This window comes from Heterodontus francisci, chromosome 1 (assembly GCF_036365525.1).
Source record: "Heterodontus francisci isolate sHetFra1 chromosome 1, sHetFra1.hap1, whole genome shotgun sequence".
Taxonomy (NCBI): Eukaryota; Metazoa; Chordata; class Chondrichthyes; order Heterodontiformes; family Heterodontidae; genus Heterodontus; species Heterodontus francisci.
This window is the reverse complement of record NC_090371.1, coordinates 140,472,163-140,486,032: the sequence shown is the minus strand read 5'-3', so window position 1 is coordinate 140,486,032 and position 13,870 is coordinate 140,472,163. Positions and strand designations below refer to the sequence as shown.

Below are 13,870 nucleotides of genomic sequence, written 5' to 3'. Positions count from 1 at the left end.
CAAAGTCATCGCCAGTCGAGTCAAGTCTGCTCTGGAGTTGGTGATTCACCCTGATCAGACCTGTACTGTATCCGGCAGGAAGGTCTCCGATAGTCTCGCACTACTCAGGGATACGATCGCCTATGTACAGGACAGGAGGGTGGACACCTGCCTCATCAGCCTGGACCAGGAAAAGGCTTTTGACAGGATATCACACACCTACATGATGGACGTGCTTTCCAAAATGGGGTTTGTGGAGGGAATCTGCAATTGGATCAAACTGCTCTACACAAACATCAGTAGCGCAGGCTCAATCAATGGGTAGGAATCGGAAGGTTTCCCGATCCAATCTGGAGTCAGACAGGGCTGTCCTCTCTCCCTGGTCTTGTTTGTTTGATGTATTGAACCCTTTGCTGAGTCTATTAGGAAGGATGCGAGCATAAGCGGGGTGACAATCCCAGGCAGCGGAGGCACTCAGGTTAAAACCTCCCTGTACATGGATGACGTCACCATCTTCTGCTCGGATCCGCTGTCTGTGCGCAGACTGATGTGCATCTGCGACCAGTTTGAAATGGCCTCGGGAGCCAAAGTTAACCACGGCAAGAGCGAGGCCATGTTCTTTGGGAAGTGGGCTGACCGATCCTTTGTCCCCTGCACCGTCAGGTCAAACTACCTGAAGGTGCTGGGGATATGGTTCGGAAGGGCCGGGGTGTGCACCAAAACCTGGGAGGAGCGAGTAGCCACAAGCTGAGCATGCGGGGGCAGCGATCTCTCTCCATTGTGGGTAAGAACCTGGTCATCAGATGCAAGGCGCTCACGTTGTTGCTGTACGTGGCGCAGGTTTGGCCCATACCCCACTCCTGCGCTGTGGTGATCACCCGAGCCATTTTCCGCTTCATCTGGGGATCCAAAATGGACCGGGTCCGGAGGGACACGATGTTCAAATCTCTAGATAAGGGCGGGAAAAATGTACCCAACGTCACCCTCATCCTGATGACTACCTTCGTGTGCAGCTGCATCAAGCTGTGTGTAGACCTCCAGTACACAAACTCCAAGTGTCACTACGTGCTGAGGTTCTATCTGTCCCCGGTGTTGCGAAGGTTGGGCCTGATCACATTGCCGCGGAACGCTCCATCCAGTTGGACTGTGCTGTACCACCTATGCTTCGTAGAGCAGTTTCTGCGGAAAAACACCTTTGACCACCGATCCATCAGGCAGTGGTCTGCACGGAATGTCCTCAAGGCCCTGCGGGAAAAGGAGACGGTGGATCCTGTTGGATGGTTCCCCGAGCAGACCGCCAAAATCATTTGGTGGAATGCCTCATCACTAGAACTTTCAAACAAGCACCAAGATGTAGCTTGGCTGGTGGTGAGAAGAGCCCTCCCCGTCAGATCCTTCCTGCAAGCCCGAAGTCTCACCCCCTCCGCACAATGCCCTCGCAGTGGCTGTGGTGGGGAAGAGACGGTTGCCCACCTCCTTCTGGAATGTGTCTTTGCAAAGCAGGTGTGGAAAGAGATGCAGTGGTTTTTGTCAAGGTTCATCCCAAGCAGCTCTGTAACACAGGAGTCTGTGCTCTACGGACTGTTCCCAGGGATGCACACCGAGATAAACATCAACTGCTGCTGGAGGACTATCAATTCGGTGAAAGACGCCCTTTGGTCTGCCCGAAACATGCTGGTCTTCCAGCGCAAAGAGTTGTCCACGGCCGAATGTTGCAGACTGGCACATTCCAAGGTCCAGGACTACGTGCTGAGGGACGCACTAAAGCTTGGGACAGCCGCAGCAAAGGCTCAATGGGGAAAGACCACAGTGTAAGGTCCCCCCACCAAGCTGAACGGAGGGGCTAGATCCATGGAAAACCCCTCGAACTGTATCGGCAAAATTTTCGTTTGCTGTAAAATGTAAAAATGTATATGGCATGACAAATGAAATGGAAGGGTTGTGAGGCTACTCATGATTGAAGGAAACTGATCACCTTTGCACTGTTTGTATTTTTTGACTTGGTGCTGTTTGAAACTGGTAATATTTTTTTTTACAGATTTTTATGAATAAAGTATATTTTGGAATAAAAAAGGTACAATTTCAAAAGTGACATACCATGGCGGCATTCATGAATTCGACTAACATTCTTTTACAGATTGAAACGAATGTAAACTATTTCAAATTCTCTTGTAGATTATGTGCAGTTGTCCTTTCATCTTTTCATACTTGCCAAATTTATAACGACAGAATTGATCCAATTTTTCTGCATGTGATTTTACCAACTGAATGTGAGGGTTTCTTTCTGCTTTTCCCTGTAAAGTCGCACGCTGGCAGTGGCCAAGAGTTGCACAATGTTTTTCTCCTGCCAGGACGAGTACCTCTCTTTCTGATGTAATGACATGGAATAACTCATGACATTTTGACGCTTGTTTCCGCACAGATACGGAAGCAGAAAGGAAATCGCTGAAGGAGCATGTGTACCCCAAGTTGCGAGAATTCTGCAGGGAAAACTATGGGCTGGAATTCCAGGTAATGAATACAACATTCACGGTTGGACAGGGTGCAAGATGGATAGCCAATCAAGTTAATCAGATAGCACCGGTTTTCCACCCTCAATCGAAATTGTAATTTACCCCCACCAGTTACAAATAAATGGGGTTTCTTCCACAATTCCAGCCAGGTTATGCTGGTGGAGGAGAAGAATTCTGAGAAGAATCCAGGCCAATACATTAGTGTGCTCAGATTGCAGAGGTGCCATTTTGGGAGCACGTAAGCCCTAAAATTCCATCTCCAGAAAATCAAAACTGCTACAAACTGGTTGCACTGATCTGCACCTAATATACTGAACTGCTCTCCTGTCGAGCAAGATAGTTCAATATGAGTGTAGTCTTGTAATTCTAGTGCTATTTTATTCTGTGGAAAATTATTGTAAGGTTGCAGGAAGCACGCATTTCCATAAGCGGCCTGATTTTCTAAATTCATTTTAAATTACTCCTACCTTATTACTTATTTCGGCCCCCAACTAAGTTCATTCTCCCTCCCCACCCCCAAGATAGATTTTGCTACTTCCGAAAACAGCTGTTAAGAAATGCACAAGGATAGTGATTCACTGTTTCAGCTTCTCTCTCTGTAGAAAAGTGGCTTTCCCACACTGAATACGTCAGCCTGACAGATCCCTACGAGATTGGGATCTAACTTAGCTAGAATTCCCAAGGGGTTCTCCCAATTTTAACACCCACCCACCCATTTCACTTTGTCAGAAGATTGGCAGAAACCCTGGAGAAACGCCATAAACGGTGATCAGAAGGAATTGTTCACAGTTCACATGTTCACAGTTGGCCAATTTTTCTCAAAACTAATCTCCGTGCAGTGCAAAAATACAAGACCCATTTGTTGGGCTTGTGTTGGGGATAGGTATTGAATTATTGAATCAATTTAATTTTAACTAAGCAAAAAATAGCTTTCAAGATGAAGCCTGGATAGAGAAAGTTTTTAGCTTTTTTTTTAAACTCATAAGAAACTGAGGAAAACATGTCAAACTGCAAACAGAATAGGGATATTCTGACCGGAACTGGCATATTCCTTTTGTCAGAAAAGTTTTTTTTTATTTTGAAAGCTGAGAATTCAGTGTGTTTTTAAAAGACTGAGAAAAAGGATGTTCTGTGAACATTGAATGCTGAAACTTGGACCGGGATTTTACCCTAGGCGGACAGGAGTCGGCCACCGACCGAGAAGTCAGTGGCGAACCCGCTTCCGCCTCACCTAGGGATCCGACCGATATTGTGCGGGTTGCTGGGCTTCAATTGTTCCGAGGCGGGACCTCCACCCGCTTGAGTTAGGAAGTCCCACTAATAGAGCTGCTGGCCAATCAGTGGGCTGGCAGCTCCTAGACCCAGCAGCGCCCCCAGGAGCAATGGTGACTGCTGGGACTACAGCCCAGCTGGAAGTCAGAATGCTGTGGAGCCTGGACGGCAGGTAAGTTTTGGTTGCCTCGCCAGGGATAACTGGTCGAACCCCGGTGAGGTAAAGCTCGTCGGTTGTGAGGAAGGGGGGTGTGTTGAGGGTGGTTGGGGTAGTGAGGACGGCCCTTCATTGGGCACAAAGTGCCCAAACATGAGGACACCCTCCGGGATGTTCAGAAGCCACCTGGTTTTGTTAGGCGGCTTCTCTCGGCTCCAGGACACCCACTTACCACGCATAAAATCTGTGTGGAGGTGGGCGAAGGCCCTTAAGTGGCTGTTAAGTGGCCACTTAAGGGCCTTGATTGGCCTGGGGCGGGCAGGCCGTTTTTTGCCGCTGCTGCCCTGCGTAAAGTGGCAGCAGAGGCTTGAGTGGGTCAGGAAGGTCTCCTGGAGCCTCCCGCTCCATCTTACGCCACCGTTCCCCCCACCCCACCATCATCCTGCTCGTCAGCATAAAATTTCGGTGTTGGTGTTTGAACGAATGACACAGACTGGAAGACACCTGTTCCAAAAAACAGCAAGGGAAATTATAGGTCACATGACTTGCTTGTTAGAGTTTCTGTTTCATTTTTTGCATTGTGAAGACCAGTGCCGGATAGCAGGAGGCAGAAAAAAGTGGCTGTGACTTGTGTTTTTGCAGACCAGAGAAAAAGACGTCTTCCTGAAAAAAAAGGCTTGCCTCTCTTGTAAAAAGAAATTCTACATTTGAGGTGGTGGCTGTGGTCTGCCTGGAGAGAGAAAAAGACCCCTGGAGAGAGAAACGACTCAGGAAAGGAGGAGTTGCTGCTCTCTGTGGAGAAAAAACTCCTTTGCTGAGAGGAAACCCTGCATTTCAAAAGGTAGCTGATTCCTATTGCCTCCAGTCTCTGAAAAATCTCTGTCTCAGGAGTGATTCCTGATGCCTCTAATGTTTTGGGAAATCATGAAAGCTGAAGAAAGCTTCTATTGCTAGACTGCTATTTCAAAACCCAAGTAGACCTGTTGCTACACCCTTTGCTGAAAGATATGTGTGATGCCTGCTGCAGATGAAGTGCCGTGAACACTTACTTCTCACAGACTGTTCATCAACCTTGCCTGGAGAGACTTCAAGTGGTATCCGACTATTCGACTCTGGAACACCTCACCGACCTGGAAATATCCTACCAGAACGTGACTACCTAATTATTTTATTATTCCTAAGAAACAGTTGTAAACTAAAACATCTCGGTTAAACTTTTTTTTTGGAATGCATGTGTGTGTGCATGAGGGTTAGGAAGAATAAGAAGTTTAAAAAGAATCTTTTCACATATAGAGTTATCTCATTATTGGTTAAGACTTTGTTTATTAATAAATAGTTAATTTTGTTGTTGTTTGAAGAAACCTGGTTTGGTATGCTTTATTCTGGGGCAAATAGAGTGTTTAATTCTGGTAGGTGGGAAACTATACTAATATGCTATGACCTGTGGAGTAGTGGGACTGAATTAACAGTGCACTACTCCCACCTTGGTCGTAACACTTTGCATACCTCACACACCAGAAAAAAAGCATAATTTACAACTAGTACATCCCTCCTGCTGCAGTATTCAGTGGGTGTCTGACGGCTGCTCAGAACTGACAACTTTTAGTGTTGTTTAGTTCTTAAAACACTGGGGATTTTTTAGATAATTGTTAACAGAGGGATTCTCTAAATGACTACTTGTATCTTAAAAGATGCTCACCATTTTATAGTTGTTTAATGCTGATGAGATAAAATAGGATGAATTTTGAATTATTGGCTCTATTTCAGTAGTGGAAATTGCTGGAAGTGTTTAGCTATGGAATGAGATATCAGTGTCCTGAGAATCTAGAGGTGTCAAGGGCTTAGATTTTAATTTACTGCTCAAGAGTATATGTTTTGGAGATATTCATCATTAAGGGTACAGTTTTCAATGAATTTTTATCAACAGCTAAGCAAATATTAGAATCTAAGCCATGGATAAAGCCCTTAATCCAGCTTTGAATGTGTCTCAGAGATGGCATGTTTGCCTTTGAGTCAGAAGGTTGGGGTTCAAGCTCCACTCTAGAGACTTGTACACATATCTAGATGGAAACTTCAGTGCACTACTTAAGGAAGTACTGCATTGTCAGAAGTGCAACTTTTGGATGATATGTTAAACTGAGGCCTTGTTTTCCCTCTCAAGTCCCATGGCATTATTCAAAGAAGAACAAAGAATTCTTCTAATGTCCTGGATAGTATTTATCCCTCAATCAACACCTAAGGCAGATGTATCTCAACATTGCTACATTCAAATTGCTGCAATTCCCTGCATTACAACAGTAACTGCACTTCATTGGCTGTGAAGCACTTTGGGACAACCTGGGGTCATGAAAGCTGCTATATCAATGCAAGTTTTTAAAAATGTTCTTTGTGATTAACTGTATACAAGCATCTTGCTCGATGCCATGCTCAATTTTTGTCCTAAAAGATGAAGGAACATTCATCCTCATAAAAAGCTTGGCTGTTCCATTGTTTACGCATTAGTTATATTATATAGGGCGGCACAGTGGCCTCACAGCTCCAGTGACCCGGGTTCAATTCTGGGTACTGCCTGTGTGGAGTTTGCAAGTTCTCCCTGTGACTGCGTAGGTTTCCTTCAGGTGCTCCAGTTTCCTCCCACATGCCAAAGACTTGCAGGTTGATAGGTAAATTGGCCATTGTAAAGATTGCCCCTAGTGTAGGTAGGTGGTAGGAGAATTGAGGGAAGGTGGGGATGTGAGAGGGAAAAAAATGGGATTAATGTAGGATTAGTATAAATGGGTGGTTGATGGTCGGCACAGACCCGTTGGGCCGAAGGGCCTGTTTCAGTGCTGTATCTCTCTATGACTCTATAATCAGTTGGTGACATTTACACATTTGTTTACTCACATTTGCTGCCTATTCTAAAATGTTTGGGATTCAGCTGTGAAGTCCTATGTGGGATAACAGTAAAATAATTTTTTTTCCATCAAGAAATAAATACATATAGGCCTCAAATTATGTTGTGGGAAGTACATATGAATGCTTAACATCTTCATCTGAAACTAAATCTGACAAAGTTGATTGATGAGGGAAGGGCTGTAGATGTCATATACATGGACTTCAGTAAGGCGTTTGATAAGGTTCCCCATGGTAGGCTGATGGAGAAAGTGAAGTCGCATGGGATCCAGGGTGTACTAGCTAGATGGATAAAGAACTGGCTGAGCAACAGGAGACAGAGAGTAGCAGTGGAAGGGAGTTTCTCAAAATGGAGACGTGTGACCAGTGGTGTTCCACAGGGATCCGTGCTGGGACCACTGTTGTTTGTGATATACATAAATGATTTGGAGGAAAGTATAGGTGGTCTGATTAGCAAGTTTGCAGATGACACTAAGATTGGTGGAGTAGCAGATAGTGAAGGGGACTGTCAGAGAATACAGCAGAATATCGATAGATTGGAGAGTTGGGCAGAGAAATGGCAGATGGAGTTCAATAAGGGTAAATGCGAGGTGATGCATTTTGGAAGATCCAATTCAAGAGTGAACTATACAGTAAATGGAAAAGTCCTGGGGAAAATTGATGTACAGAGAGATTTGGGTGTTCAGGTCCATTGTTCCCTGAAGGTGGCAACGCAGGTAAATAGAGTGGTCAAGAAGGCATACGGCATGCTTTCCTTCATCGGACGGGGTATTGAGTACAAGAGTTGGCAGGTCATGTTACAGTTGTATAGGACTTTGGTTCGGCCACATTTGGAATACTGCGTGCAGTTCTGGTCGCCACATTACCAAAAGGATGTGGATGCTTTGGAGAGGGTGCAGAGGAGGTTCACCAGGATGTTGCCTGGTATGGAGGGCGCTAGCTATGAAGAGAGGTTGAGTAGATTAGGATTATTTTCATTAGAAAGGCGGAGGTTGAGGGGGGACCTGATTGAGGTGTACAAAATCATGAGAGGTATAGACAGGGTGGATAGCAAGAAGCTTTTTCCCAGAGTGGGGCATTCAAATACTAGGGTTCACGAGTTCAAAGTGAGAGGGGAAAAGTTTAGGGGGGATATGCGTGGAAAGTTCTTTACGCAGAGGGTGGTGGGTGCCTGGAACGCGTTGCCAGCGGAGGTGGTAGATGCGAACACGATAGCGTCTTTTAAGATGTATCTAGACAGATACATGAATGGGCAGGAAGTAAAGAGATACAGACCCTTAGAAAATAGGCGACAGGTTTAGATAGAGGATCTGGATCGGCGCAGGCTTGGAGGGCCGAAGGGCCTGTTCCTGTGCTGTAATTTTCTTTGTTCTTTGTTCTTTGTTCTAAATAAATGGTTAAAGTCTCCACCTTAGTATCTGATGATGTAAGTTTTCATTTTCAGTGGCTGGGTGGTGATGTGGCAGACCAGATAGCCTGCCCGCTTTTGGGGCAATTATCTAAATGCTTCACTTTTCCCTCATAAATCATCTTTTGTATTTTCGTTCTGTCTAATTATAAGCTTGCTTTGTGTCTTTTCCCAGCATGAACACTGAGCCAAAATGAATATCCACTTGTGGTATAAACATGGCTTTCGAGATGGGTTGTGGGAAAAAGTTAATCCAAGCTAAGAGTGACTAGTTCTTGGGCTCTTATTAACTTCAAACATATCCTTTAGCCACCTGCAGCCACTGACTTCCCCTCCAAAATGTTGGGAACTGCTGCCTATATGGGGAGCCTGAACTAAACAGCTTCTTTTCATTTTATCAGTTAATGTGTATTGGTGTGGAAAAGCAAATTGGGCATCAGTGTGGAAAAACAATTTTCATCACAGTGTGTTCACTTATTAAACTCATACTGTCATTAAATGTGTGCTTCCATAATGATGTGTGAAGTGGGGTTTGAATTTCACAGTATCTTGGGCACATTGAACTGGAGCACTATGTACTATGTTGCTATTCCATTCAGTTCACTAAACAGCCCTACTGCAGCTCTTCAATACTGCTGACTCCAAGAATTGCATACACTTCTCCTGCTGATTTCAAGGTCTTTAATATGGCCTCTTGGAGGATCAAGGTTGGCAACAGAACAGCAGAAGGATGGACCTCTGGGAGTTTGTGAATTGTATAAAAAGCAGTATTCAATCACACTTCTACAGTCATCAACAGTTCTAAATCTTTTTTATTTAATCTTTACTGTTTTGCAGCCTTTCATAGCTCCTTGTCAGTTGGCAGCAACAGCAGAGATTTAGGCCAAGTACCAAAATGTGAGATTTTAATATTACTTCTGGTATCCAGGCTCACCAGGTTCAGTTTTAACCCCACTGAGTCTCAAATTTAGCACATGGAGATCTTGCAGTTCCAAATGTGGTGTGGCCAACTCCTTCAGCACTATCATAACACAGTGTTATTCACCTCTGTTGGTAATTCTCACTTGGAAATGATCACACCTTCATTTAACTGTCTGCTTGAAATAATGAGATTGTGCTAATATATTGTGAACACTCGCAACTTAAACTCCTCTCTTCTGTCATAGCTCATCAGCTAACTTCTGACAGTATATTATTTTTCTACTGAATATATGGTATCTAGCACTTTGAACTGATTAGGGAAGCGATTTGTTGTTGAACAGTGGTGGAAAAGATGATGGAGGGGAAACTTATTGGCCGTAGTGAAGAAATAAATATATTAAATGTGTTTATTTAGCATCATATCATGTGGAAACATCGCAAAGGGCTTCAGACAATAAATTATGTTTGAAGCATAGTGATTATTGTTAATGTTAATAGGAAGGTTTTACGTAACATAGTAATTTGCAAAAGGAAAGGTGAACATTTTATTCCGTGTCTGTAACTTTACAGAAAAGCAGTTTTGTTACTCATTGTAATTGGTCCATGTTTCTCCCATTTACTTTGTTCATCTCACCCTGCAGAATACAGAAACCTCTTGTGACTTTTTCTGTGCTCCATGGGAAACTAACTTTTGTACAAATGTAACCAAAGGTTGAAATTATGTCACAGTTCCAGTTAAGTGTGAAGATAATTAAGAGCTATGTGCAACCTTAATGTACCACATCACTACCAAATATTTTGACAAAATTAACTGATAAATTTTCAAGCACTACTTCACCTGCTCTACACGTTACTTTGTACTTTTGCATTTCAAAGCTGAAATGAAACAGAAGCAATTGTTGCAGATGCGCATTTAAGAATCACCAAGCTGTCAGAACACAAGAACACAAGCAATAGCCTGCTGCACCTGCATATTAACTTTGTACATTCCCTGTACAAGTACTCCCAAATCTCTCTGAATATCAACACTTACCAGTTTCACACCTTTTAAAAAAATACTACTTCATGCTTACCTACATTATACACCATTTGCCATCTTGTTGCCCACTCACCTATCCTGTCTATATTTCTTTGTAGCCTCTCTGTATCCTCCCACAGCTTACCTTTCCGCCGAGCTTTGTATCATCAGCAAACTTAGATACATTACTCTCTGTCTCTTCATCCAAGTCATTAATATAGATTGCAAATAGCTGAGGCCCCAGCACTGATCCTTGCAGCACCCCAATATTCACTGCCTGCCAACTTGAAAATGCCCCATTTATGCCCACTCTCTACTTCCTGTCCATTAACCAATCCTCTATCCACGCTAATATATTACCCCCAACACCATGAGCCCTTATCTTGCCTATTAATCTTTTATGTGGCACCTTATCAAATACCTTTTCGAAATCCTAAGCCAACTATCTCTCCTCAATGCATTGCTTTCTGCTGTACTCTACTGTACTACCACTTATTTTAGATTTTTTTTAAATGTACATTAATTACTATTTGTGCATCTAAATTATAGGTAATAGATGTTTACTGGGGACTGGATCAGGAAGAATGGGACAGCCCAGAGCTCCACAGGACTCGCATGAAGCTTTTAGAAGATTGCCTGAAAATGTCTGCTGGCCCATGTTTTGTTGTGGGTATATAACTATTTACTTATAGTCCTAGAAATTCTATGTGTGTTTCATGGCCTAAAAACATTATCGGTGATTGTGCTTAATCTCTATTTCTAGGTTAAAATACAACAGAGGTATCTCTGAGCTTGTATTGTGAAGTTTTTCATTTTAGAGAGGGCACTTATAACACTGGCACAGGAGAATGAAAAAGAACATTTTGGGGGTGAAATTACAGAGCATTTGGAGATTCAAATGTAATTTATATGATAGAATTCACATTTTTTCCTTAGTTGAACTTGACCTTTCTGAAGGTAAATTTTGACCAATAATTTGGGAGCTGAAGCTGAAAGAAAGGTCTTGAAAGTTAACACCTTGGATACATTAGCAGGGCTGTGTATGCAGTGGTTGACTTACTAGGAATTTGCTGGTGGATTGAGAGTGGATGGAAAATCATGGGTAGGTGCACCTGTGAATTTCCAGTCAGCCACCTATTGCGTGTATGGTTCTGACACATTTGTCAAGGTGTGACCATGTGACATACAATCACTGCAGTTTGCAAATATTATTACATTTGCCCTATAATGGCTGGGTCCCCTGGAACTGTATGTCTTTGCTCACAGTTTCTTTCTTAAGTTGGTATTTCCAGAAGCAAGGTCACGAGAAAATTCCAGTGTGAACAGACTGATTGCCTGAAACCGAAGATGGGCAATGCCTGGGAGATGACCTGGGTAGTGCAGAGTAAGAATTGAGAGTCTGGGCCACATAAACGCACAGGAACGAACCAGATAATCAAGTCCCCCCCAGATCACCAGCAGATCAATCACCCATCCCAGGAGATTACAGACAACCCAGATGTTTTAGCAACTCTAAATTGCAACAATGACAAAGAAAGATGAACCCATTTTATATTCAGTAATTCCTTCAACACATTTTTGTTTTAAAGTTAATATTTCTCCCCAAGTTAAAGATAATCAGACTGAAATTGCAAAAGGCAGAGGACTGGTAGGTGCTCGCTCTTTGAGCTGGTTATATGCAGCAAATTTACACACAGGGCAGTCCTGACTGGGGTCCTATCCTATCGCTTTCTCAAAACCCATATTCCTCATATTCTCAGCAGCTCCTCCACCACCACTGTAATTTCTCCAGAGCCGTAGAACATCCTGCAGGGACCAGTATATGCTTTGGTAATTGGCTGATAGTGACAGCAGTACTTTTCTCTCAGGAGACCAATTGTCAATTCCATGAGACCCTTAAGTAATTCGAGAGAGTTGGTAATCCTAGCGGAATGCAAGGCTCTGTTAATGGAGCAGGGCCTCGTAAATTTCTTCCCATCAAGCCTAACGAAGACAAAAGTATGAATAAGACCTTCGGTGTTATTAGTGGTGAGTTAAGAGTGAAGACTTCGACACATCATATATATTTATCAGGCTTAGATTATGTGAAGCGACATATTTTTAGATACTTTCCATTTTACTTTCCCATTTTAAATTCAGGAAGTCTTATCTTCAAAATCCAGGAATGAACACTTATATCACCTACTTAGCAAAACAGAAGAATGGTCCTTTTAAGACCTTGCATAACAGTTCAATTTTGGCTACAAATTATCTAAGGCTTCAGCTTTTTAAAGCTTAGAAACCAAATAAATTCAACCTGTCCGATATTGTACGTGGTTGCCCTGATCATGATAAAATTCAGCATCATCTTCAGCAAATAGTTCTTCACCATGTAGTAATTGCTCACTGTTTCTCACAACACAAACAGTATGGATTAATGCTCACACAGCATTTAATATTAACTCATTCAGTGGGCACTGTTGGGATTTCACATACAACAGCCTGAGTCCCTTCTACACAGCTCTGACATTGCTCTAGGAACTTCAGTAGGAATGATATCAAAAGGTATATTTAGGAAGGATGGAGTTAATTGTTCAATATCAATGCAGTCCAATAGTAAAACACAAAAGCACATAAAATAAAAGCACATAAATAAAAGACATAAAAGAAACCAACATGCTTGTCTGTAAAATTATCTTTTAAGAATCTTTTCTTATAAAAAGGGAATTAAATATAATGCTAATAAAGTGCAGGATCGTGAAGTTTACACTTGGGCAGCAGAAGCCTTGAGTCCACTCACTTCATTGCACTGCAGTTCAAAGCTGAACATTTAACTTGTGAAGCCTGACTCCAGCTCAGTTGTTCTTTGTGCAAGCCTGATTTTTTGTTCCACTCCTGACCCCCAGCCCTGATTTTACTTGCACTGATCCTGGTCATAGCTGACATGAATTGTTATCCCCTGATACTGACCTAACTTCTGTTATGCTGATCTTGCTTTCCCTGTCCTTGATCACACTTTGTATTCCTGTTTTGTTGATGCTGATCAGTTTCATTTCCCAACACACCCCCACCATCCTGACTTTGTTTCTTACCTACCTGGTTACAAACTTGTCACCGTCTCCTTATTTAATGTCCCCTGCCTTAAACTTAACTCCAACCTTGTTTCCTTGATCCAGGTTTCACATACACTCCAATCCACTTTCCCTGGTCCAGATCTGCACCTTGAGCAGTTTAATCCAAAATGGTAGCTGTTCTGAATAGCTTTGAATAGAATAGTATTCCAGCAATTAAAGCCCTGAAGAAGTTTAAGTAGCAGTGTTTATCTGGAAACTAATTGTCATTAACATTATTCACCTGTTATTCAAAACCAGTCAAGAGATCCAGTAACTAGAAACCAACACTCACATTTCACTACCAACTGGGAGATCACGAGTTGGAATTTTAAATGCAGTCAGGGTCCAGATCGGTTCCTAGAGCAATGTCAGAGCTGTGTAGAAGGGACTCAGGCTGTTGTATGTGAAATCCCAACAGTGCCCACTGAATGAGTTAATATTAAATGCTGTGTGAGCATTAATCCATACTGTTTGTGTTGTGAGAAACAGTGAGCAATTACTACATGGTGAAGAACTATTTGCTGAAGATGATGCTGAATTTTATCATGATCAGGGCAACCATGTACAATATTGGACAGGTTGAATTTATTTGGTTTCTAAGCTTTAAAAAGCTGA

General features: G+C 42.8%; 1 protein-coding gene across 1 annotated transcript in view; it reads left to right on the top strand.

The window, feature by feature from the left end:
- Positions 1–13,870, top strand: part of LOC137368729 (NACHT and WD repeat domain-containing protein 2) — a 212,687-nt gene that overhangs the window by 106,197 nt on the left and 92,620 nt on the right. The window contains exons 2-3 of the mRNA XM_068028946.1: positions 2,402–2,490; positions 10,713–10,829. Of these exons, the coding sequence (XP_067885047.1) occupies positions 2,402–2,490; positions 10,713–10,829 (206 nt within the window). The remainder of the gene's footprint in view (positions 1–2,401; positions 2,491–10,712; positions 10,830–13,870) is intronic.